At 35.9% G+C, this 23,040-nt stretch overlaps 5 protein-coding genes across 7 annotated transcripts; 4 read left to right on the plus strand and 1 right to left on the minus strand.

Annotated features, from left to right (window-relative positions):
* The first annotated feature begins 54 nt into the window (after positions 1-54).
* On the plus strand, positions 55-6,424 carry LOC117623300 (uncharacterized RNA methyltransferase CT0009). Its single transcript, XM_034354214.1, has 11 exons — positions 55-409; positions 1,265-1,507; positions 1,877-2,038; positions 2,731-2,840; positions 3,622-3,730; positions 4,704-4,859; positions 4,985-5,100; positions 5,174-5,340; positions 5,652-5,782; positions 5,873-6,012; positions 6,094-6,424. Exons 1-10 carry the CDS (start codon positions 86-88, stop codon positions 5,978-5,980), a joined length of 1,626 nt encoding a protein of 541 aa, XP_034210105.1. The 5' UTR covers positions 55-85; the 3' UTR covers positions 5,981-6,012; positions 6,094-6,424.
* A 2,343-nt stretch (positions 6,425-8,767) lies between these two features.
* On the plus strand, positions 8,768-11,524 carry LOC117620971. Its single transcript, XM_034351228.1, has 7 exons — positions 8,768-8,932; positions 9,019-9,105; positions 9,556-9,750; positions 10,176-10,337; positions 10,415-10,459; positions 10,666-10,812; positions 11,141-11,524. The coding sequence occupies exons 1-7, from the start codon at positions 8,768-8,770 to the stop codon at positions 11,522-11,524; spliced, it is 1,185 nt and encodes a 394-aa protein (XP_034207119.1).
* A 125-nt stretch (positions 11,525-11,649) lies between these two features.
* LOC117620972 (photosystem I P700 chlorophyll a apoprotein A1-like) lies at positions 11,650-12,773 on the plus strand. The gene is made up of 2 exons (XM_034351230.1): positions 11,650-11,679; positions 12,105-12,773. The coding sequence occupies exons 1-2, from the start codon at positions 11,650-11,652 to the stop codon at positions 12,771-12,773; spliced, it is 699 nt and encodes a 232-aa protein (XP_034207121.1).
* A 544-nt stretch (positions 12,774-13,317) lies between these two features.
* On the plus strand, positions 13,318-15,810 carry LOC117620973. The gene is made up of 7 exons (XM_034351231.1): positions 13,318-13,482; positions 13,619-13,705; positions 13,987-14,178; positions 14,540-14,701; positions 14,844-14,888; positions 15,166-15,309; positions 15,427-15,810. The coding sequence occupies exons 1-7, from the start codon at positions 13,318-13,320 to the stop codon at positions 15,808-15,810; spliced, it is 1,179 nt and encodes a 392-aa protein (XP_034207122.1).
* A 541-nt stretch (positions 15,811-16,351) lies between these two features.
* Positions 16,352-20,788, minus strand: LOC117622151 (protein EARLY FLOWERING 3). 3 transcript variants are annotated; one of them, XM_034352725.1, is made up of 5 exons: positions 20,362-20,788; positions 19,648-19,819; positions 18,132-19,147; positions 17,641-17,692; positions 16,352-17,510 (listed from the first exon to the last, which is right to left on the minus strand). In XM_034352725.1, exons 1-5 carry the CDS (start codon positions 20,364-20,366, stop codon positions 16,506-16,508), a joined length of 2,250 nt encoding a protein of 749 aa, XP_034208616.1. In that variant the 5' UTR covers positions 20,367-20,788; the 3' UTR covers positions 16,352-16,505. The 3 variants fall into 3 exon arrangements, with proteins under 3 accessions (XP_034208616.1, XP_034208615.1, XP_034208617.1); XM_034352724.1 differs by having other exon boundaries at positions 19,648-20,187; XM_034352726.1 differs by lacking the exon at positions 19,648-19,819 and having other exon boundaries at positions 20,362-20,786.
* Positions 20,789-23,040: the final 2,252 nt, after the last annotated feature.

The raw sequence follows: 23,040 nt of genomic DNA on the forward strand, positions 1-23,040 counted from the left end.
CCCAAAATACCCTCTATCCTGAATTTTTTACATTCAATCGTCGTCTTCTTTTACCTTGGACGCAGACGAGCACTATCTCCGAAAAATGGCGACCATGCCGGGCCACGGCCTGAGGCACGTGACCACCATGCGCCCGTGGCTCAGAACTTTCCGTAGCTCAACCTCGTTGGCTTCTCTACCGTCCCATTTCACCGAAGATTCAGAGCAGGCCCAACCCAAAACCGACAAGCCCAGCTCATATTTCCCAAAGCGAGGCCAGACTCTGGAACTGGTTTGCGAGTCTTTGGCTTTCAAAGGGAAAGGTATGTGCAAGGTTGCTGACACTGGGTTCGTTGTCATGTGTGACCGTGCACTGCCTGGTGAGCGCTTCATTGGGCGTGTTACTCGCAGGAAAGGGAACTATGCTGAGGTACGAGTAGTGGGTTCTGTTTGGTTTCTGAGAAAGTTTTGGAATGGAGTAGGAAAATGGAATCTTGGGTTTTGCTTGTATAATGTTTTTGGTGTGAGAATGGGGAAGTGTCAGCTTAATGGAGCATATAGATTGTGGGAATGTGTTTCTAGTGCCAGTTGTGTTGCTCTCACTTCTCATTTGATTTTGAAATGGATATGTGATGTTGTTTTTATCTATTTGTTTTGTTGCGAAGTTAGGAGGAATACGAGATGGTAAGTATATTGAGTCACAGTTAATTTTGAAGTGAATTGAACTATGATGGTTGTGAATCCTTGCTTAAACATTCCTTCTAAATTGGTGAGTGGAGCTTTAACACAAATTTGGTAGGCTAGGAGGCATGGATTACTGAATTATTCTAGCTTAGTGATCTATCTAAATGGTTCCTTGGCACGAATTGTGAAACCCATTGAAAAACTAGATCATGAATGACACTAAAAATGGAAAAGCAGATCACTTGATATATTGCTCTAATTTTGGTCTGCTGGAGATTCGTTATTTGAACTAAATCAAATCAGAATGGAGTATTAGGATAATTGCTTTCCAATGTGTCTGTTCATAATATGTATGGAGGTTTTTTGTGAGTGACGTTAGGCTTGGAAAAGAAAACAGAAATAGCATTAACAGAAGCAATGTTTCTTTGCTATAAGTTGCTGTTATATATAACTTGAGATGATGTGCAACTTGTATTTGGTTTCGACTTTTGTTTGATTTCCCATTCCCACACAATTCATAGGCTAGGGAATACAATAGAAACTATATCATGTTCTTTTCAATAACTTTTCAGATTAAAACATTTCTTGGGTGAAAGTGCAGGTGACAAAGGTAAAGACAATTTCTCCTCATTGGGACTTCGTGGATGCTCCTTGTGAATATGCTTCTTACTGTGGAGGATGTAAAACCCAAAATTTGTCCTATGAGGCACAAGTCAAAGCTAAGGAGCACCAAGTTCATGAGTTGATCATACATTTTGGAAAGTTTTCTCAGACAGAACTGGAATCGCAAAGCATCATGAAGCCCATTGTTCCCTGTGAAATCCAGTTTCATTACAGGAATAAGGCTAGTGCATAACATAAACCTTGTTAAATTTTTTGCTCATTCAGCTACATGCAATGGCCACAATGTTTTTCCTCTTACTTTTATATCAGCTTCAAAAAACATTACTCATATTAGCTAGCACAGCCTGCTTATTTCTATTTATCAAAGGCAACTTTAATAATCAAAGCACCAGAGTGCTGTATTCTGCTGTAGCATGTACATCTCTACATCTCTGCATATTCTTAACTTTACCTTGCAATCCACTCTAAAACAAATTTTTAAGAATTTTGAAGTCTTTTGTGCTATGCAATTACTTTTCTATTTAGCAAAGTATATCAATATTATTGTTACTTAAAAATATCTTTTGATATTTCCCCCCTTTTTTTGCAGATGGAGTTCTCATTTGGTTCTAAAAAATGGTTACCTAGAGAATCATTAATGGACAGACAAGATGGAAGTGACAACTATGCCCTGGGACTGCATGCTCCTGGTTTCTTCGATAAGGTTCTAAATGTTGACAAGTGCTTATTGCAAAGTGAGCCGGCCAATATGGTATATTTCCTGTGCAGTTTTACTTTCTGAGGCCTTTGTGTTATTAAATGTAGAAAAAATATTTGGATTTTTTTTCCCTCCCTTGAGATTCTTTGTCTTGCGTATACCATTAAACTCAAGGGTCCCTTTTTCTACATTTCTTTTGCTTTTGATGTCACTCTACTGGTGAATGATGCTGAACGTTTATGAAAGATTACTGTTCGTAGTAGGTAATGTATGAGACCTAAATTTTTCACTGGAGTCTATTAACATTTCATGCTCATGAAGGAGTTTATGGAAGGAGTTGCCTTCCAGTTACTCCTGAGAAGAGGAAAAAAAATCTGCTAGGGGGACCAAAAAATGACAATCAATGCCTCTCTCAACAGTAGGAATTTATGTAATTAATACCTGTAAAAAGATAATATAGTTTCTTAAGGTTAATTCTTGTGTATCCCACTAGCATAATCTCCACATAATAATTTGTATGTGGGCACAAGCACAATGCAGTTTCCAATCAAGGATTCATTGTCTTCTGTAGCTGTATACTAGAAATCTCACATTGTCAAGCGGGCAGGTTGTAACATGTAAAATTTTCAAAGATGTCACAACTTTTCCTCTTTGTCTACTTTAAGCTTCATTTATTGGCTGTATATTTTATTAGTGTCAGTAAATTGTACCATCCTGCTTCAGTGACTTGCATTGCTGGTGTATAGGTTCTTGCAGCCGTTCAAGACTGTTGGAGAGATCCACAGTTAGGTCTATCTCCTTATGATGTTTACTCTCATGTTGGATTTCTTAAGCATCTAATGCTAAGAACTGGAAGGTACTGCAAGTTGTATGATGTCCCATAATCTGTTTTCCTTATAAATGCATATGTCATACACCTCTGTAAGCAGGCTGTAGGTCTTGTACTAACCTAAGAAGCTACTAATATGCAAGTGTACTTGCAACTTATGGAATCCTCTGTTTGTGTGCACTCTTGCGCGTGTGTAAGCAAATTGTAGTTCTCATACTCACAAAGGAAGCCACTCATTTGTACACATGTACTTGCAATTTATGAATCCTCTTCCATGATTCAAATATAACTTTTCATGGGCAGTGGTAGGAAGAAAGAAAGGGAAAAAAATAAAAGAGAAAATGAAAAGAATTGGAAAATGAGTGTGGGGCATGAACAGATATTTCTACCCTTCAAATGGCTTTATAGGAGAGTTTGGGCAAATACCAAGTTTTTGAATATAATCAGACGATGCTGAATTGGAAATGTTTACTTTACAACTCAAGCCATAATCATGTAGATGAAGAAACAGAGGAAGAATTGAAATACTTTATTTCCCTTTGAGTACATTTGTTGGAGGCTGTAATGTATGTGTATTTTTTCTTTAAAAAATGTAACTATACCCATCAGATTTTATGATAGCTTGAAGATACGTAACATTTCTGTAGTTTACTAGTAGTTTTGTGCACATACCTGTCACTTCCTGCAGGACCTCTGTAGGGTAATTTTTATATCATATAGTGATTTAATTTTTAGTTATATATTATTGTCTGTGAGCTCATGAAGATCAAATTTTGATATTAAGTAGTGGCTGTGATTTGTGTTCCAGGAATGTGAAGACTGGTATTCCTGAACTTATGGTTAATTTTGTGACCTCATCTTACAAGCCAGAACTGCTTCAGCCTCTTCTTGGAAAGATATCAGCTATCCCTGAAGTGGTTTGTATGGCCAATGTTTAAATTAATTGGTACTGGATATAACATAGTAACAATTAATTGAACGAGGTTATAATCTATTTCAGCTTTCCAGTCAAATTGAAATAATTGAGATCAGTTCTCAGAATGATGCCTTGTGTGGTACTAAGTTTCTTGGCTTGCTTCCTGTGTATTATGGGTTCAGTTGACTGAACCCATTTTGTCCAGAGACTGGAAACCTGTGAATGTCCGTTGCATGGTGAAAACAGTTGTTGTTTTATATGAATGATAAAACCAGTAAAACGGCCTTTGTTATTGAACATATTTAAATTGATAATCTGGTTCTGTTTGTTTTTTTTTTGCTTTTTCTATGAGTGCTGCAGTAGCTTGCTACTTAGTTTGACTTTATTGCTGGTGTATGTCAAAAGAAAGTTAGTGAACTGATTATACATGTGATAGAATATTTTCATTGTCACAAGAACTCATTAGCTTGCATCTAAGGTTGGCAATCTGCATTAGAGGAATTGTTGTAACTTTCTACTTATTCCTAGTTTTTTGTTGCTTTTAATCCTTCAGTGACCATGACTCACAATGCTGATTGTTTATACACTTTTTTGTGTCATTGTGTTTGCTAATGCTCTCTTGTTGGGAAGCCCCAATTTCTTTTCTTTTTTTTTAAGATTGTGCAGCTACTGTACCATATAAGATACCTAGAACAATTGTAGCATTTCATTTTTGACTGTCTCCTAAAAAGCTATATTTTGATTAATAAGATATCAATTCTAGCTTTTTTTGTTCCAAAAAAAAAACAAACAAACAAACAAACAAAAAACAAAAACAAAAGGTATGTGAAAATGGTATGCATTTTACTCCTGAATCATGTTTGCATTTGTCGTCATATCTCTTATTGTCAGTCTATCATTCAATTATTTTTTTCTACTCATCAGTTCGTACTTAATTTTTTCAGTCTCTTAAGTCATCTTCTTATGACTGATAGGTAAGTATCATGAACAATGTAAATACTTCTGTTGGTAACACATCTCTTGGGGAGATGGAATACACTTTGTATGGCAAATCTAGCATCACGGAGAACTTAAGAGGGCTTACCTTTCAAATATCGGCAAACTCGTTCTTCCAAACAAATACTCACCAGGTACGCAATGTGACAGAAATTTAACGCCTCATCAGCTGATGCTTGCTTTCATATTGAATTGCTTGATACTTTCCTTGTGAATACTATCCGTGAAATTAAATGTCAAAAATCTTTAAATGCTTTAGGCAGAGGTTTTATATAAACTCATAGAAGATTGTGCTGGTCTCAGAGGAGATGGCTCAGAGGTTGTTCTTGACCTGTTTTGTGGGACTGGCACCATTGGTCTGACACTCGCCAGAAGGTAATTGTCTACTGTTCATTTTTTATAAATGTTGTATTCAAGTATGACATTTTGCTTTGCCTGATTGGTGCAGGGCCAAACATGTTTATGGATATGAAATAATTCCTCAAGCCATTGCAGATGCTTGTCTGAATGCCAAGCTGAATGGCATCCAGAATGCCACATTTATTCAAGGGGATCTTAACAAAATTGATGAAAGTTTTGGGAACAATTTTCCTAAGCCCGACATAGTTATTTCAGGTTATGTTTTTCTTACTGCCTTAATTCATCTAGGTTCGCTAATCTTTTGGACCAAATAATAAACCTTCTGTTCTTCAAATGAATTTGAAGCATAGGAAATATGTTTACGATTAATGATAAGCTTTATGATTAACGATGCAAAATGATTTTGAAAAAAACAAGAAATACGGTAATGGCTAACAATTTTTTCAACGTAGAACGAAAGAAGGTTTTTGGTATTTCCTAGATGGATAGTTGGCTTGACATATGACCTTAATCAGAATATACAGCGTTTTCCCTCTGACCGTGTTTTGATGTGATGAATCATACAGATCCAAACCGTCCAGGAATGCACATGAAGTTGATCAGATTTCTTCTAAAGCTTAAGGCACAACGAATAGTTTATGTATCATGTAATCCTGCCACATGCGCACGTGACCTTGATTATCTCTGTCATGGTGTGGTATGTATCTGCTTTTTAACCTTTGATTCATTTTTTTTTTCTTTTCGGATACTCAATTCAGTTCTATGACCTACCAAAAACTTTATGCAGACAGAGAAAGGTATAGAAGGCTGTTACAAGCTGAAGAGCATACAGCCGGTAGACATGTTCCCTCACACTCCTCATATTGAGTGTGTTTGCCTTTTGGAGCTTTCTTGACCCCGATTATGGTTACGATTTTTGTTACTCAGGTTCAGAATTCTCTTCATTTATCTCGTTTCGTAGACTATGCCTTGAAGTTCAATTAAGTTCAAATGCTCCTGTTATTTCAGTCTTTTCAAACCACCTGTTCAAAATGTTTCTTGCTGGATTTGCAAAGCTTGCCTTGGAACTGTGGTGACAATGGGGTCTGGAAAGAGCAAGAAGAAGAAACGCATAGCAGGTCGCTTTAATTTCTTGCCGTTTTATTTTTCAGTTGCAAAAGAGTTTAATAGTTTCAACCACCGTTATGAATTCCATAGGCGATTCAATTAATTTGTAACCTTGTAGTGGCCTTGTATTTTGTGGGGGTTGAAGCATCCTTTCCAACTGAAGACATAAAAATGAGAACATGTAACATTGTCGGGTCAACCGCAATGTTATACCTGAGTTCATGATTCTTCACTGTTGGGATTGCTCCACGCCTACTTTTTTATGGTATATATTTCTTAATAAAGTATTTAATTAAAGGAATTTAAAAAAAATTCAATTATACACAAGTTTAACGAAAAAACAATTTTATTCAAGCACTATTCTTGTTTTTTCACAAACTAAAATAAGGTCTCAAGTCCATCGGGGATTTTAAAAAGGAAATTGTTTTAAAAAGGAAAGTGAGGGCATAATTCGACCAAAAATTAAAATTTAAAATATCGTGTGGATTTAATCGGACCAAAAAAATAAATAAAGTAATCAGAATAAAGTGAGGATACTGGCCTGACACCATCCTCCCAAGTCTAAGAGGCAGTGCTGAAATAATTAGTTGGGGAGGGGAGATTTACGATTCACAAGCTGAGGGTCATCACACATCTACTCAAATGGGGAGTGGTCATTTTCCTGAGGAAGGCTTTGGGAAAGCCAGCTATGTTCGCAATCTCCTATATATGGACGATTCTTCTCCTCTCACACTACAAAAAAAATTGGCAACAATCACCATTATTTGGTGACATTTGATAACCGTTGCTCTCTTTTTTTGTTTCTTTGTTTGTTTTTGTTTGTTTTTGTTGTTTTTGTTGTTTTTTTGTAGTGTCACTTTCAAAGATGCTGCTGGACTTCAAACATTTGTGTCAAAGCCTTCATGCTACAATTTAAATGTTAAAGACAAAACCCCAAACATGGGAACCCATTTCTATTATGGAGGTCCTAGGTTTTCAGCAACATGTCCCTAGTTTTGAAAGAAAAGAAAAACAAAGGATTACTAGTAACGAAGTGACGCAGCCAAGCGAATGGGTTACAAGCGTAACCTAGGAAAGAATATAAAACTGGAATCCACCAGAAAATTAGAGAGGGAATTCCCCACTGTTTGTTTTATTTGATAAACGATGAGTTGAGACAAACCATACACGAAGGTTGTCTAAATACATCAATCTCACCCATTGGACTACCCTAGAGAGTTATTAAAAGATAAACAGTAAATAAACAAAAAGTCAAAAATTAACTACAACTTTTAAATGCTCTTTTGGAAGACCAAACGACCTCAGATGATCAAAATCCACCTTATATATTGGACTCATGACGTCAGTCCCTTTTCGGAAAGGTAAGATGCACCTAGTTCAGAGCTCAGACGCCAAATCTGTAAATTCTTGTTGTGTCCTTTTTCCATTCTTCGCTTCAATTCTTCTTCAATCCATTCAGCCATTTGTTCCACATCATGAAGAGCAAAGCGAATTAGAAACAGCAGAATAATTTAGTTTCATTAATGTATTAATTAGGGTTCTAGCTTATCTATGTATACTTTTTTTTTATAGTAAATTTGGTTTTTCCCCTTCGAACTCATTTTTCCGTACTTGCATCCCGTCAATTTATTTTTCTATAAATAAAACCTTGAGTATTATAAGTAAAACCCGATGACTAAAATCCAATTCAACAACTTAATTAATCAACCTTAACATCTAATTTATTGTATTTTTTAGATTACAAAAGTACCCCTCGTTGCAGTTTACCTTTACTCAATTAATGATGTGAATTTCTTATTACATTGTTAACTTTATTTTTCAACTAATTTGATGCAATTTAATGTTTATTTTTGCCAAATTGGTGGCATTTAATGTTTTTGTTTGTTTCTTTTACAATTCATTTGTCTTCTCTTGGCATGGGATTTTTCCTTTTTTAGCAAAATATCCAATTCATTCCATCAATTCTTACAATTCTCATTAATTTAATTTTCATTTATAGATTAATGTACTCATTCTTTTAAATTCAAAATTATTATATGTCTATATTTAATTGTATTTGCAAATATAAGTAAATCATTGTACTTAAAAATAATATAGGTAAATTAATATACGTATGATATGTACATATGAATACACTTACATTAATATATATTTTTAAAAAAAGAAAAGAAAAAGGAAGGTAAGTCTTATCGAAAGAGCAAAAAGAATTAAAGGTAAATTAATATACATATGAATACACATACATTAATGTGTATATAGATGTTAAAGACTAGCGGGTAAAACATGATTAGGGTTTAGGCTATTTTGTACCATATTTATTGACCATCTTGCTTACCACTCTCTAATAGAGGTCGGCCCCCACCTATATTAGAAAGTTGCAACAATTAAACTTTTAAAAAAAGAAAGTTACTAATGTAAATATTGATTTGGTAGGTTATCTTCACCACATCCATTAAATTATAGTAAGCTAATAAAACTCGTGGTATATATATATATGTACAAGAGTATAGATTGGGTTTTAAGTTGCTCATGCTAATTAACCTTTTGCAGAATTTTTATGAAAAATTTATATGCAATGGCAAATGAGATTCATTACACCAAACTCGGAGGCTGCTTTTTTATTGCAGCATTAACAAGTTTCATGTTGAGCAACGCATTTGCTGATTGCAGAAAAGTTGAAACACTGAAAAAAACCGAAGCGTCTGTGAAGCACAACAAAGCAGTCATCAAAACTATAAAGGTTGCTTTCCCCAATTTAAGATTTCTATTTTCTCTTTTGGGAGTTCATAAGAAGTTGGAAAATAGTTTCTGATTGATGTTTGGCAGGCAGAGGGCGATGATTTGATAGATTGTGTTGATATCTATAAGCAGCCAGCTCTTAATCACCCTCTTCTCAAAAATCACACTATACAGGTTTGCTTTCGTAATTAGATTTTTATTTTATTTTATTCAAACCCTAATTAGATTGTATATGAAAGGTCACTAGTCACTTAATTATAATAACATGTTTTAAAAACATTTTATTTATATATATACTACGAGTTATTATATATATTACGAGTTTATCATCCATGCAATACGTGCTCTTTTTTCAAAATAATAAGAACAATGTTATAATTTGTACTGCATTGGTGGTAAGAGGAGTTTCTCCTCTGTTTAAAGGAGCCGGGCTTTTTCTTTATTTTTTAACAAATAAAGTATTCAATATTAAATTGGTAATAAACGTAATTAATAATACGGGCTGTTAATGTGGTGGAACTAATTAATTTAGTCATCTTCCAAATTTTAAAGTTTGTTTTATATTTGGGCATTTGAAGTCTAAGATAATTTTAATGTGTATTTTTTTTGTGTGTGGAAAAATAGCTGAAACCAAGTGGAACTGAAACCGTAAGTGGTGTTCAAGATGAGATCTTTCAATCTTGGAGTCGGAATGGAGAGTGCCCGGACGGAACAATCCCCATTGTGCGACGAACACAGGGATTTGAGCACCCTCCATCTAAAACAATGCCACAGTTTGAGCCCAACAAATTTGAGCTCATTCCTCCTCCTCATCATGAGGTACATCAACTTTGAATCATTTTAATTACATTTAAAAATAATTATAATTTAACTATAAAAAAAATATATTGTAACACTAATTCTTTGATGTTGCATCCCCATCTTTTGATGCAAAAAATTTTCTTTGACGGGTACTAAATAAAAGTACCATTTTTTTATATGGTTATAAAAAAATTTAAAAAAAAAAAAAAAAAAAAGGTTATATTGTTACTAGGCTCTCTCATTCGGTATTTTATTGGTTGCTGTCTTTTTCGAGTTATTTACACTAATAACTCCTCAGGTTTTTGACTTTTTCAGAAAATTCCTTGATGTTTTGGAAATCACACGAACACCTCTTTAAATTTTAAATTATTTTCACAAAACCCCTTTTTATTAATTTTGTCATTTTGTCATTTTTTTATTCCATTTACTTTTTACCTTATTAGTATGCCCAAGTTAGTTTGTACGGTGGTGAATACTATGGAGCGCAGGCAGGATTTAATGTATGGAACCCAGCAGCATATAATGAAGACAACAGTATAGCCCAGATATGGGTTGTGCGAGGTAACGGAAAAGCACTGAACAGTGTAGAAGCTGGGTGGATACGTGTAAGTTTTGGCCAGCCAAATATCCCAAGAAATATATTTCTTTTCACTAAATCTTATATTGAACTGGTTGTTTCTAGATGAACCCGCGTGACAACCGAACACTCTTGTTCACATTTTGGACTGTAAGTTTCTCGGATCGCCTCACATTATGATATTCTCTTTCTAACAATATAATATGTGTCTTTCGATTTTAAATATGAATAAAATGCGCACTATGAAGTGCATATTATTGTGTACAGAAAAGAACTGTGCTGCATTTTTATGTGCAACAACTAAATTACATGAATAAGTAAACAAGCATAACTATAAATTACATGTTACTTGGCAGGGTGATGGTTACCAATCCACTGGTTGCTACAATCTTGAATGTCCTGGTTTCGTCCAAACAAGCAAAAAATTTGCCCTTGGCGTACCAATATCACCTATTTCTGGGTACAATGGGAAGCAGTATGACACATTCATAAGCATATACAAGGTGAATGGCTGTTTACTTTACTTTTTAACTATCTTATGAGATAATACTTTGAATAGTAATTTGGGGATGCCATGCATGCCTAGCCTCGTATTAATAGAGTAATGTTTATTTGTCACACTATCAGACTGTGAATCTAAACTATTAATTGATCATGATGTTTCTTATATTAAAATGTCCAAATTTACAGTCTAACAAGACAACCAAATGTTTGGCGACATAATATATTTCTAGCCATATATGTTCATAAACATATACAACGTAAATGATTGATTAATTGAAAATTTTAAAAATAATTTTGGGATAGTAATTCAATACATTTGTGTTTCAGAACACAAATAGTGGACATTGGTGGCTTCAAGTGCAAAATGAGGCAATAGGATACTGGCCTGACACCATCCTCCCAAACCTAAGAGGCAGTGCTGAATTGGTTAGTTGGGGAGGGGAGATTTACGATTCACAAGCTGAGGGTCATCACACATCTACTCAAATGGGGAGTGGTCATTTTCCTGATGAAGGATTTGGGAAAGCCAGCTATGTTCGCAATCTCAAATACATGGACGATTCTTCGCCTCTCACTTTCAAAGATCCTGATGGTCTTCTAACTTCTGTGACAAAGCCTTCATGCTACAATTTAATTGTTAAAGACAAAACCCCAGACATGGGAACCCATTTCTATTATGGAGGTCCTGGGTTTTCAGCAACATGTCCTTAGTTTTGTAAACAATTATTATTAGGTACGCAACGAAGAGCAAATTGATGTGTCTTTATCACAAATGGTCCTTTAATTTTTTATAAGTCCCTCCTGATTTTAGCCCTTAAACGCTCAAATCAATAAATATGGTCCTTCATTTCTTGATCTACACATTAGTTTGGTCCCTTGCATTCTTACAAAACTTTTGTTAAAGTTGGTCACCACGTTACTAACTTTAAAGGAACATTTTCATCATTTTAGTCATAAAACTCACATTTTACTCTAAAAGGTCATCTTCTTTCCTTTTGGGGTTTTACATTTTGGAATCTATCAAGGAGAGAGCATATGGCATTGTTGAGCAAAATACATGAGATTTACTTTTTGACGAAAATACCACTTTAAAGTTGATCAACTTGACCAATTTTAATGAATATTTTGATGAAATGCAACGATAGGGACTAAATTGATGTGTGGATCAAAACATGAAAGACTGAATTGATTGATTTGAAAATTGAAGGACTCAAATGAAGATTTTTGAATAATTTAGGGACGATTAGTTATACAAACACTTAAAAAATATATAAAACTGTTAGGGTTATAGACTTTAAACCCTAACTGTAACTACCATGGTGCTCGTTTTTCCAATTATGAAGCATGGCTAAGTGATCCTACTCACATTGGACCTAGTGCCCAGGTGGTTTGGCCAATAGTGGGTCAAGAAATATTGAATGGTGATGTCGGCGGGGGTTTCCGAGGAATACAAATAACCTCTGGGTTTTTTCAGATTTGGCGAGCATCTGGAATAACTAGTGAATTACAACTCTATTGTACTGCAATTGGTGCATTGGTCTTTGCTGCCTTAATGCTTTTTGCAGGTTGGTTCCATTATCACAAAGCTGCTCCGAAGTTGGCTTGGTTCCAAGATGTAGAATCTATGTTGAATCACCATTTAGCAGGGCTACTAGGCCTTGGTTCTCTTTCTTGGGCGGGACATCAAGTACACGTATCTTTACCAATTAACCAATTTCTAAACGCTGGAGTAGATCCTAAAGAGATTCCACTTCCTCATGAATTTATCTTGAATCGGGATCTTTTGGCTCAACTTTATCCCAGTTTTGCTGAGGGAGCAACCCCATTTTTCACCTTGAATTGGTCAAAATATGCGGAATTCATCTTCATCATGCCACCTCTTTCCCTCTCTCTAAGATCTCTTGATCTCGCCTCTATCTCCCTCGATCTTGTCGTCTCGCCACCTCACCAACTCAAATAACTATTAATAGACATCAAGACACTTACATTGAACCAAAAACCCCTATTTATTATAGATAATTATACCATGACCTAATCTCCCAAACTTGAACCAACAGACTAATACATGAATCTAAATCCAAAACATTTAATCGAAATGCATGAACTTCCTCTTACTTCAATTCTATCCGAAAGGTCCATGTCTATATCTAGAATAACCCTGTGTAGTTAAAGTGCTTCCACATTTGTATCAACCCTTTTTGAGTAATTTATGCCCTTTTGGCCGATGATCTTGATGCCTAAAAGTTATGAATACAATTATCACTTACTCTAAAAAATAAATAAAAAATTTAAGTAGGATATAGCAAACCTTTTCTGGCAGAAAAAAAAAAAAAGGAATATGGCAAACCTTGATAATAAAATTGTAATGTTTGCCTTGTAAGTCTAAATCCTGATTTAGCAGGTTATGGTAAATTTTAGTAAGCTAATAACAGTCATGGCACTCGAGTATAATATATATTACATTGGGTTAAAGTTGCCATAGTTTTGAAGAATTTCTATTCAGTATGGCAAATGGGATTCGTTACACCAAAGTCGAAGGCTGCATTTTTCTTGTAGCAATAGCAAGTTTCATGTTGAGCAACGGATTTGTCGATTGCAGAAAAGTTGAAACAGTGAAAACTGATCAAGCGTCTGTGAAGCACAACAAATCAGTCCTCAAAACTATAAAGGTTCAGTCTTTTTTAACCTTGCCTTCCCCATTTTCTTTATTGGAAAAACAATTTTCGCCAATTTAATATTTCTACTTTTTTCTTTTGGGGATTCATACAAGAAGCTGAAAAATAATCTCTGATTGATCTTTGGCAGGGAGAGGGCGATGATTTGATAGATTGTGTTGATATCTATAAACAACCAGCTCTTAATCACCCTCTTCTCAGAAATCACACTATACAGGTTTGCTCTTCCTTTCCTAATGAGATTAATAATATATGTGCTCGTTTTAAGAATAATAATGATGTTATAATTTGTACCAGATTTACGGATCATATTTTTCATATATATGAGATCCGTTCTTATGCAATTAATAATACGTACATTCTGTTAATGTGGTAGAACTAATTTTAATTTAGTCCTCTTCCAAATGTTAACATTTCTATGAAATTTTGGGCATTTGAAGTGTAAGATGATTTTAATGTTTTTTTTTTTTTTTTGGTTGTTTTTCTTGGGAAATATAGTTGAAACCAAGTGAAATTGAAACTGTAAGTGGTGTTGAAGATGGGGTCTTTCAATCTTGGCGTCTGAATGGAGAGTGCCCTGACGGAACAATCCCCATTGCACGAACAAAGGCATTTGAGCATCGTACATCTAAACCAATGCCACATTATGACTCCAACAAATTTGTGTTCGTCCCTCCTCCTAATCATGAGGTACCATATCAACTTTTTGAACCATTTTAATTACGTTTATAAATATAAAATAAATAAATAATTTGAGACCACTAATTCTTTGACGTAAAAACAAAATGTTCTATACATTATTGCTTCTAGCTAGGCTCTCAGATGCAGGAGTAATTGCTCTTAACTCGAGCTACAAGCCTTGCTGTATTATTCTTTTATTTTTACTTTTTATGTAATCAATATGGGCTCTTATTTTTTTTTTATTATTATTATTTTTATATAAAAATACGACAGAATTTTATTAGATCGATAGAAATTTTTCTTTGAAAAAAACAATTTTTATCTATAAAAAAAACAAAATTTTGAATTATTTAACTTATTACCTTTGTAGTTTGCCCAAGTGAGTCTGCACGGTGGTGAATACTACGGAGCAAAAGCAGAATTTAACGTATGGAACCCTGCCGCATATAATAAAGATAACAGTCTAGCCCGGGTATGGGTTGGGAGAGGTAGCGGAAAAGCACTGAGCAGTGTAGAAGCTGGCTGGATTCGTGTAAGTTTTAGCCGGCCAAATATCCTCCAAGAAAATATCATTCTTTTACATTATTTTTTTAATTTTATTTTCATGATGGTGAGTTTAATTTCAACCTAAATATATATTGAATTACATGAAAATTCATTGGTGGTTTCTATAGATGAACTCGCGTGACAACCAAACACTCTTGTACACATTTTGGACTGTAAGTTTCCTCAATCCCTTCACATTATCATATTCTCTTATAATTATTGATTTATTTCTTCTGATTATATTATCGTCTCACAACAATATGAACTTAAGAGTGCGCATAATAGTATAATATGCGCCCTTCGATATAAAGGATGCACGCGTTGCGTGCAGAAAAGGAATTGTGCTGCATATTTATATATGTGCTACAACTAAATTACATGAATTCGTACAAAATCGTAACTACAAATTACAGGTTACTTTTCTCTTAAAGAATACTTATATATTGGCAGGGTGATGGTGGCCAATCTGGTTGCTACAATCTTGAATGTCCTGGTTTCGTCCAAGTAAGCAAAAAATTTACCCTTGGCGGTCCCATGTCACCTGTTTCTAGCTACAATGGGGCACAGTATGATATATTCCTAAGCATATACAAGGTAAATGGTTTTGTTCTGAGAGAATGGAGAGTTTAAATAGTAATTTGGGGCTTAACGTGTGAATTTATATGCATGCGCAGCACAAATATATAGTAATTGGATACATTTATGTTTCAGAACACAGATAGTGGACATTGGTGGCTTAACGTGGGAAATGAGGCAATAGGATACTGGCCTGACACCATCCTCCCCAGTCTAAGAGGCAGTGCTGAATTGGTTAGTTGGGGAGGGGAGGTTTACGATTCACAAGCTGAGGGTCATCACACATCTACTCAAATGGGGAGTGGTCATTTTCCCGATGAAGGATTTGGGAAAGCCAGCTATGTTCGCAATGTCCAATACATGGACGATTCTTCGCCTCTCACTTTCAAAGATCCTGCAGGTCTTCTAACTTATGCGACAAAACCTTCATGCTACAATTTAATTGTTAAAGATAAGACCCCAAACATGGGAATCCATTTCTATTATGGAGGTCCTGGGTTTTCAGCGGCGTGTCGTTAGTTTCGAAACGAAGAGCAAGCTAATTAGAATCAGCAGAATAATTTAGTTCACTGAGAGGTATGAGGGCATTATAGCTCATCTGGGCATCCTTTTTCTCATATATTAATTTGGAGGGGCTTTGTTTATGAGTTCTTGCAATTAATATCGATGCCTTTTTGGGTGAGCTTTATATATAATGCCTCTAAATGAAAATATTGGTAAGCTTTATATACAATTTGTCTAAATGAAAATACTGGAAATTGATGATGATTCCCTTTTTAAATTTCAAACCAGGACAGTGGCAATTGCTGGCTTGAAGTGCAAGGCAAGTCAATAGGCGCATAACTAATATGTTGATTCAAAAGGAATGACAAATCCAATTGTAATTGGATTGGAAGTGAATTGTTCAAAATAGGTTGGATTGGAAGCTGTGCACACCCCTTATTAATGAAAGACAATTTTAGAGGTATAGAATGGGCCAGTTTCACAGAAGCACAAGAAGAAAACAAAGAACCATATGAAAGCATGTCACCAAGCAACCGCTGTAATAGAGATTTTTCAGTATTCAAAAACACATTTACATTTTATTAACAAAATAATTGGATTACAGATACAGAGATATCAAACGTTTAATACAGTAAAAAGATTATAATACATATTAGATTTCCGCTCTATACGTCTCATAATTGTAGTGATTTGAGATCAATCAACTCCATTTATTTCCTCTCCTCTTGTATTGACAAGAATATCCGGGCTGCTGATTCAGATGCTGATTTAGTATTGTGAGGAACAACCTTGATCGCACGTGTCTGATGCTCACTTTGACAAGGTTCCTGAGATTGTGGAGCCATAGGAAAAAGGGGAAGCGCATTGCCTAGGGTCCTGTCTGAAGGGCTACTTGCTGTTGTTCCCTGTATCTCACTCCCTTTCGAAGCGTAGATGTTCCCAACATAACATGGCATTACTTGGCTCATCTGGCTTGCCATGTTACATGAGCTTTGATGTGGCAAGGTGAGGTTAATTTCTCCGAATGATAACTGATTTTCGTGCCAATTTGAATGACCTCCTGAAAATGGGGTCATATTCTCAACAGCTGAACTGGACAAAGATGGATTTATGATTGGCATGCCATAAGGTGGAAAGTATGTCTGAAGCAAAGGTGCTGTACCAATTCCCATCCCTTGTTGATACAAAGATGGATTGCTATAAGTTGCATTTAAGTAGTCCCTGGCTCCTGGATTTAGGCTCGCAGGGCCACAGCTGCCATACATCGGTGCTATGAAACCTCCAGTTGGAGCGCATGGCCCGGTATACGGGTTGTAAGCGGGTTCCTCAGAAGAGGACGTTACCGGAACGAACCACATATTTCCAGGAGGGGGTTGGAGACACCATAGGGCTGGTTTACTATTGGTAGTCGCAGAAGCTGATGGTGACTTGTTTGAATATTGACCATAATTTGATTGCTGGGTGACAAGTCCTCTGCTGCTGGTTCTATTGTTGACAGGAGGTAGAGGGAACTTTCCAACTGCATTTTCTTCAACACATTCACCACTAGAATGTGGCTTCTGAGGATAATCTTTGGGTTTAACAATTAAAAGTGGCGGCTCTAGAGCATGCTCCAATGGCACCTTCTTCACTGGAGGTACTTTAATTGCACGTTTGCTTAGAAAATCATTGTCTTCAAGCAATAGGTGTGGTGATTCAGCAATCAATCTTTGCACCTGTATCAGTTTTAATGTGTAATGGAACTCACTTATTTCATGAGTCAAACTCAAATTGAGGAAACTAAATATACAGACACACATTCAAGAAAGAGGATGTCAACTTGACTCTCAGCAATTAAAAGATTACCTTTATTAACCTATGCAATTCAAACACTTGCGCTGCAAAAACTCTTTGTTGACTGAAAATAATGCCATGAAAGTTGAATCAGAAGACAATTTAATATTTAGATTTTAAACAGGATAAGCGCATAATTAAGTAATAATAAAGGTTGGATGCACGATGAAAATTCTGAAGTAACACAAATGAGAATAAGATTAAAGAACATCAGTTCATATGATTCGGTCATGACACGTAAGCAACAATGGCTATACACAGCACTATGGGAGAAGCAATTAGTCAAGTACAAGATATTGAAATGGAAACAGAATGTGAGACTGGAAATCATAGCTTAGACTGAGTACAAAATAAAACGTTTAGGCACAGGGAATGTTGCATGGGGTAACATGTCAGATCAAATAAAACTTACGATTATGAATATCATTCCAAAATGTCTAGCAAAAGACAACAAAAACAGTAATTTCACAAAAATGTTTGTAGCAAGCATCAAACAGAGGTACCTGACGATAGCTTTTCTCATTTCGCAGAATTGTTTTGCACCTATCACTCCCATAACATCATGAGGGGAGATACCCATAGCTGAATTACAGTCCATTATGGACATATCTGAGATATCTTCATGTCCGCATAAATTTCCAACTCGTGCAACCCCACAATTCTCCTCACAGCATTCACTTTCATTTCCAAGCCCACCAGAAATTCTATTGTCATCCACAAGAGATGGTGTCAAACATGACTTCTCTCTCACTTTTGCCAAAATTTCCTTAGCTGTTCCTATTCTGGATTGCACCAAAATGCCATCCCTAAGGGCCACTCTGTCATGCAGAGTCATAGACTTTCTATGCAATCGTGCACTAGAACTACATAATACGCTCAAATCATTCACTGAACTTCTATTTTCTTGACTCAGAGATACATGTGCCCGCTTCAATGATTCAGAATTTTTTACTGTATTTGATGGGCTAGATGAGGTATTTGCAAAATCCTTCACTATAGCTAAAGCAAGAGAGACAGACCTTTCCACAGGGTCCTCGTTAGTTTGAGACACTTTTGGGTTCCCTTCTTCATGGTTTCTCCCACATTGCCTCAACTTCAGATCAATGGAGTTACCACCATTAATTTTCTTAATACAAGAACTTCTAAGTTGCTCCATGGAGCTCAAGCAAGGCAGCTTTTCCCTCTCTTTGCTTTGCTGACTGTTTCTACATTGCAGAGCTGTTCCTTGGAAAGGGGAAGGGACTTTAAGATAATCCTCATTTCCATACTTCTCCAAAGAAAAGTTCCTAAAGTTGGAGTTTTTTTTTGGTTGAAACGAATCATATTTAGCTGCCAATGATGATGGCCCTATGGTATTCAAATAATTTGAAGGTTTGGTGGATATCCTTTCACAATCTGCCATCATGGTGTTTAAGTTAGCCCCAGTAGGGTTATAAGACTGAATCTTCTCAGCCGGGCCCGAAGGCACAACAAGGAAGTTGCAAGGCGGGGTCAATATATTCCTTTTGTTGCTGCTAACCTACAAATACCAATTGTTTCATTAGTTGTACAAGACAAAGTACAGAGTAAATTTATGTATATTCAGAAATCTAGTACTAGAGAATCTTGTTACATTCTGGAACCGCTCAGAAGAACCACAACTATATAAATAAGGAAATATAAGCAGAAAGGGAAAAATAAATTACAAGCCATCCTGAGACGCCAGACAGATCAAGAACATTCATGTGTATCAAAACTAATGGCTGAATTAAAACAATAACAATGCAGTACAAGCTCAAGCCTATAAGCTTACTTATGATACAGTTTATATTGTAAATACTTTCGGTTTAATAAATTTACTTGTAAAACCACTGGTACAAAATCCTTTCACGAAATGACCAGTGCAAGCACAGAGCTCAAACTAAAGGCATCTCATTGCTTAGATTCTAACAAAAACAAAATTGCAGTAACCAAAAGAGGAACAATTTTTATTTATTCATAACTAAATTAACAAAAATCCATTTAGATTGCTGTACTCACATCACTCCAGGATGTGGGTGGAATCAATCTTCTGTCATTGTGTGGGCGAGGCAACATGGATGCTGAACCAGAGGTAAAACTCTGAGAAGGGATACTGAACTGCTCATACAGAGCCATCTTGTTCCTTGGAGGTGCTCTTGGCCCTCCTTTGTCTGTATCATCGACATGAAACCTAGGAAATACAGGACTTATCAAGTGTTCTTCATCTTTTCCTCCTCTCATTCTCCTCTTCACCACAAATTCCGCTCACAAAAATTATAATTTGTACAAAATTCATGACAAGCTCCAATTTCCATCCTTTTTTAGAGTCCACAATCACAACCCAAAACTAGCCTAGCCTGATACCAAATATAAAATGCCTCATCAAGAAAGCACACCTATCTCCTCCAAAATCAACCTACTTTAAAATAGAAAATCTTTGGACAAGTTCAAACATTAGAAACTAAAAACTAGCCAACTAGCAAAACCAGTCACTTCCTAAAAAGTTAACATTCCACAACTACCCAAGATCAACCTACGCACAAGAAGCCAATCTTCTGACTGAAAAGCACAAACAAACAACACCACCACATGAAAAAATGTGAAGAAAAAGTTAATACTTACAAGTACCCAACAGCTTCACAAAATAAAAATTTTCTGGGTGGGAAATAAAAACAAGCAGCTATATCTCATGGAATTCAATCAGAATGTCAGCAGTAGCCAAAATGAACCCACCTCATAAAAACCAGAGGGTCAGCTGCAAATCAGGTGCAGAGGTATTTACTGATGGAATTTGCCTTTGCCTGCATAAACTACTATCAGGGAAATTAAATGGTTAAAGAAACAGAGTGAAGAAAGATACTTGTCGGGGAGATGGTTGCTTTGGAATTGCAGTAGAGGGGTCAGGGGAGAAAGCTAACAAAGGGGTGTGGGCAGTGTGGGGCCCAAGTGGATAGAACAGAACCAGAACCTGCTTCTGGAGATGTAGCCCGAATGAGTCTCTCTCTCACATGGAGGATTTGGCGAGCCCATGTTGATCGATTGTTTGCGCTATTACTTGATCACCACATGTTGTTTTCCTCTCAAGATTTGGCCAATCTTTTAACGAAAAATCCGTTAAAGATAGCGCTCTGAACCAAAAAAATTAAATGGAGACTAAAAAAAAAGGGAAAAAAGATGGTGCTTGTTGACAAAGAAGAATGGCCATGAATAGATGTAGTGTGTGTGACAGCGTCCAATGGTGGGGCGATGGGGTTGGTTTCTTTACTCATTTGGGGAAACAAAGATTGCTTTTGGTTTTATCTGAATTTGTGAAAGCTAATCTGCGTTTTGCTTTTGCATGTGATTTGGTGAAAGCTAATCTCAAAATTATACATTTCACATGTCTATGTTATTATACAAGGATTCAATCTTATGTTGGTCATAAAACGAAGAATTTAAGTGTGCATGTTTTCACAAAGGGACTTGTGGTTTAATGAGAGCGTTTACTCCTACACTTGAGATATCCCTCCTCTTCTTAATATCAATTTGTATCAACTAATGTACGTATTTTTAGAGTAAAAACATGTTGTTAAGAAGTATTGGAGAACATACATATCAAAAGAGAAAAGGTCCCAAAATGGGGCTTTAAAAATATATATTTTTAATGGAAATAGTTGACTTAATTATAACTAGAAATGTTATACATGCTTTGCATGTAATATGACTGTTATTTTAGGAGAGAGAAGGGAAGGAATAGGATGATCAAGTGGTGGGAGGAAAATATGGTAGGATTGTTTTAAAAATAATTACGGTAAAAGAAAATTATCATGTAAAAATAAATTGGACAAAAGTCTGGTTTCTTTGCTATAAAAATTTGGTATTCGGGGCTCATTATTAAAAGCCTAGACAAAATAAATTGAGAAAGGCATTTGAATAAAGGAATCCTCTTATTTGGGTTCACTTTTGTTATTCCTCCCTCCTATCATCTCCTTTCATTTTCTCACTCAATCCTATCTCCACTCTCACAGAGACGAACCAAATGCCTACTACTAGCAACACCGATATTATCCCCAACTTAACCACCTACAAAGTCGGCGGAACCATTCATTATATGTTGTGTTTTATTTAGTTAAGTTTCCTTAGTCATTCAACCTGCTCTGATACCATGTTAAAATTCAGATAGACGGGTTATCAGCCCACTACTAGTAACAAGGATATTGTCCCCAACTTAATCACTTACAAAGCCCAGTGAGTGTGAGGTTTTATCACAAAAGGCCTCGGTGATATTAGTAGTGGAATTATTCATTATATGTTGGATCTTATTTAGTTAAATTTCTGATGTTGGACTTATATTCCTCAACATGAGACCTTAGTAGTGTGTGTGAAAAACTTTTCCCCTGTAGTTTAGACTACTATTTGTATTGAAAAAAAAAGGGTCTTGCTTGAATTAGAAAAATGGCTCAATCAGTCTAGCAAATATAATGATATCCATGCCCAAAAAATTACCATGTTCAAGAGGAATGTATGTTCATGTAAGCATTACAGCAATAATCCAAATTTGATCCTGTGGGCCTCGTCTCTCAACATCATGAACCTGTGGACCCAGCTTGACAAATCTTTTGATTTGATTATTACTCTTCTTAAAAAAACTTGTTGAGTGAGAGAGTGAGAGAGTGAGAGAGTGCTGAGCTAAAGGCCATCAGTTGGGACAGAAGTTTTGTACATGGACATCAAAACATCTCTATGTATCATTGAGGGACCATTTTGGATCATGCCAAGTGTAATTCTAAAGGCATCTGCTGCTTGACATATCTACAAGGTGCTCAATATTTAGGGGGTCAAAGAGGGAATGTAGAATCCACAATGGGCCATGTTTTGGGTTAGACTGGTTGCATTTTAAGATTTGGGCCATGGTCCAACTTGTCATGATCCAAAAATTTGCAAGAAATTGGTGAAATAAATAGAAACTGTGCAAACTGTCAAACCCATGGCAATGCCTTGAAAAAGGAAGTAGAAAAAGAAATTCTTATGATCAAACCAATCCCACAACAAGAATTAAGTTGGGTATGGCAAGTAAGGAAGGGTCTCCTTTGTAGGACCTTGGACATATGAAGGCGATAGTGTAGTGCCAGCCAAAGAGCCGATTGGGTCAACTAAATATTCTGAAGGATCGATGCGTTTGAGAGGAGACGCATGAAAGCATCTACAATGGGCTCCCTAAACCACCTCCTTGGCTAAAATTTAGGGAGGAATTGAAAAAACTCACCTCCAACCATGCTCCCTATTCAGCTCCTAAAATATGGAGACCTCTAGGAGCTCCTAAATCTGAGGAGAGAGAAATGACTCCTAGTGACTCCCTATAATTAAATGCTTCTTTATTTAATATTATTTTAAGCAAATTATTTTTTATTGTTATTTTTGTGTCTAGACTTT

Source organism: Prunus dulcis, chromosome 3, assembly GCF_902201215.1.
Source record: "Prunus dulcis chromosome 3, ALMONDv2, whole genome shotgun sequence".
In the NCBI taxonomy this organism is placed as follows: domain Eukaryota; kingdom Viridiplantae; phylum Streptophyta; class Magnoliopsida; order Rosales; family Rosaceae; genus Prunus; species Prunus dulcis.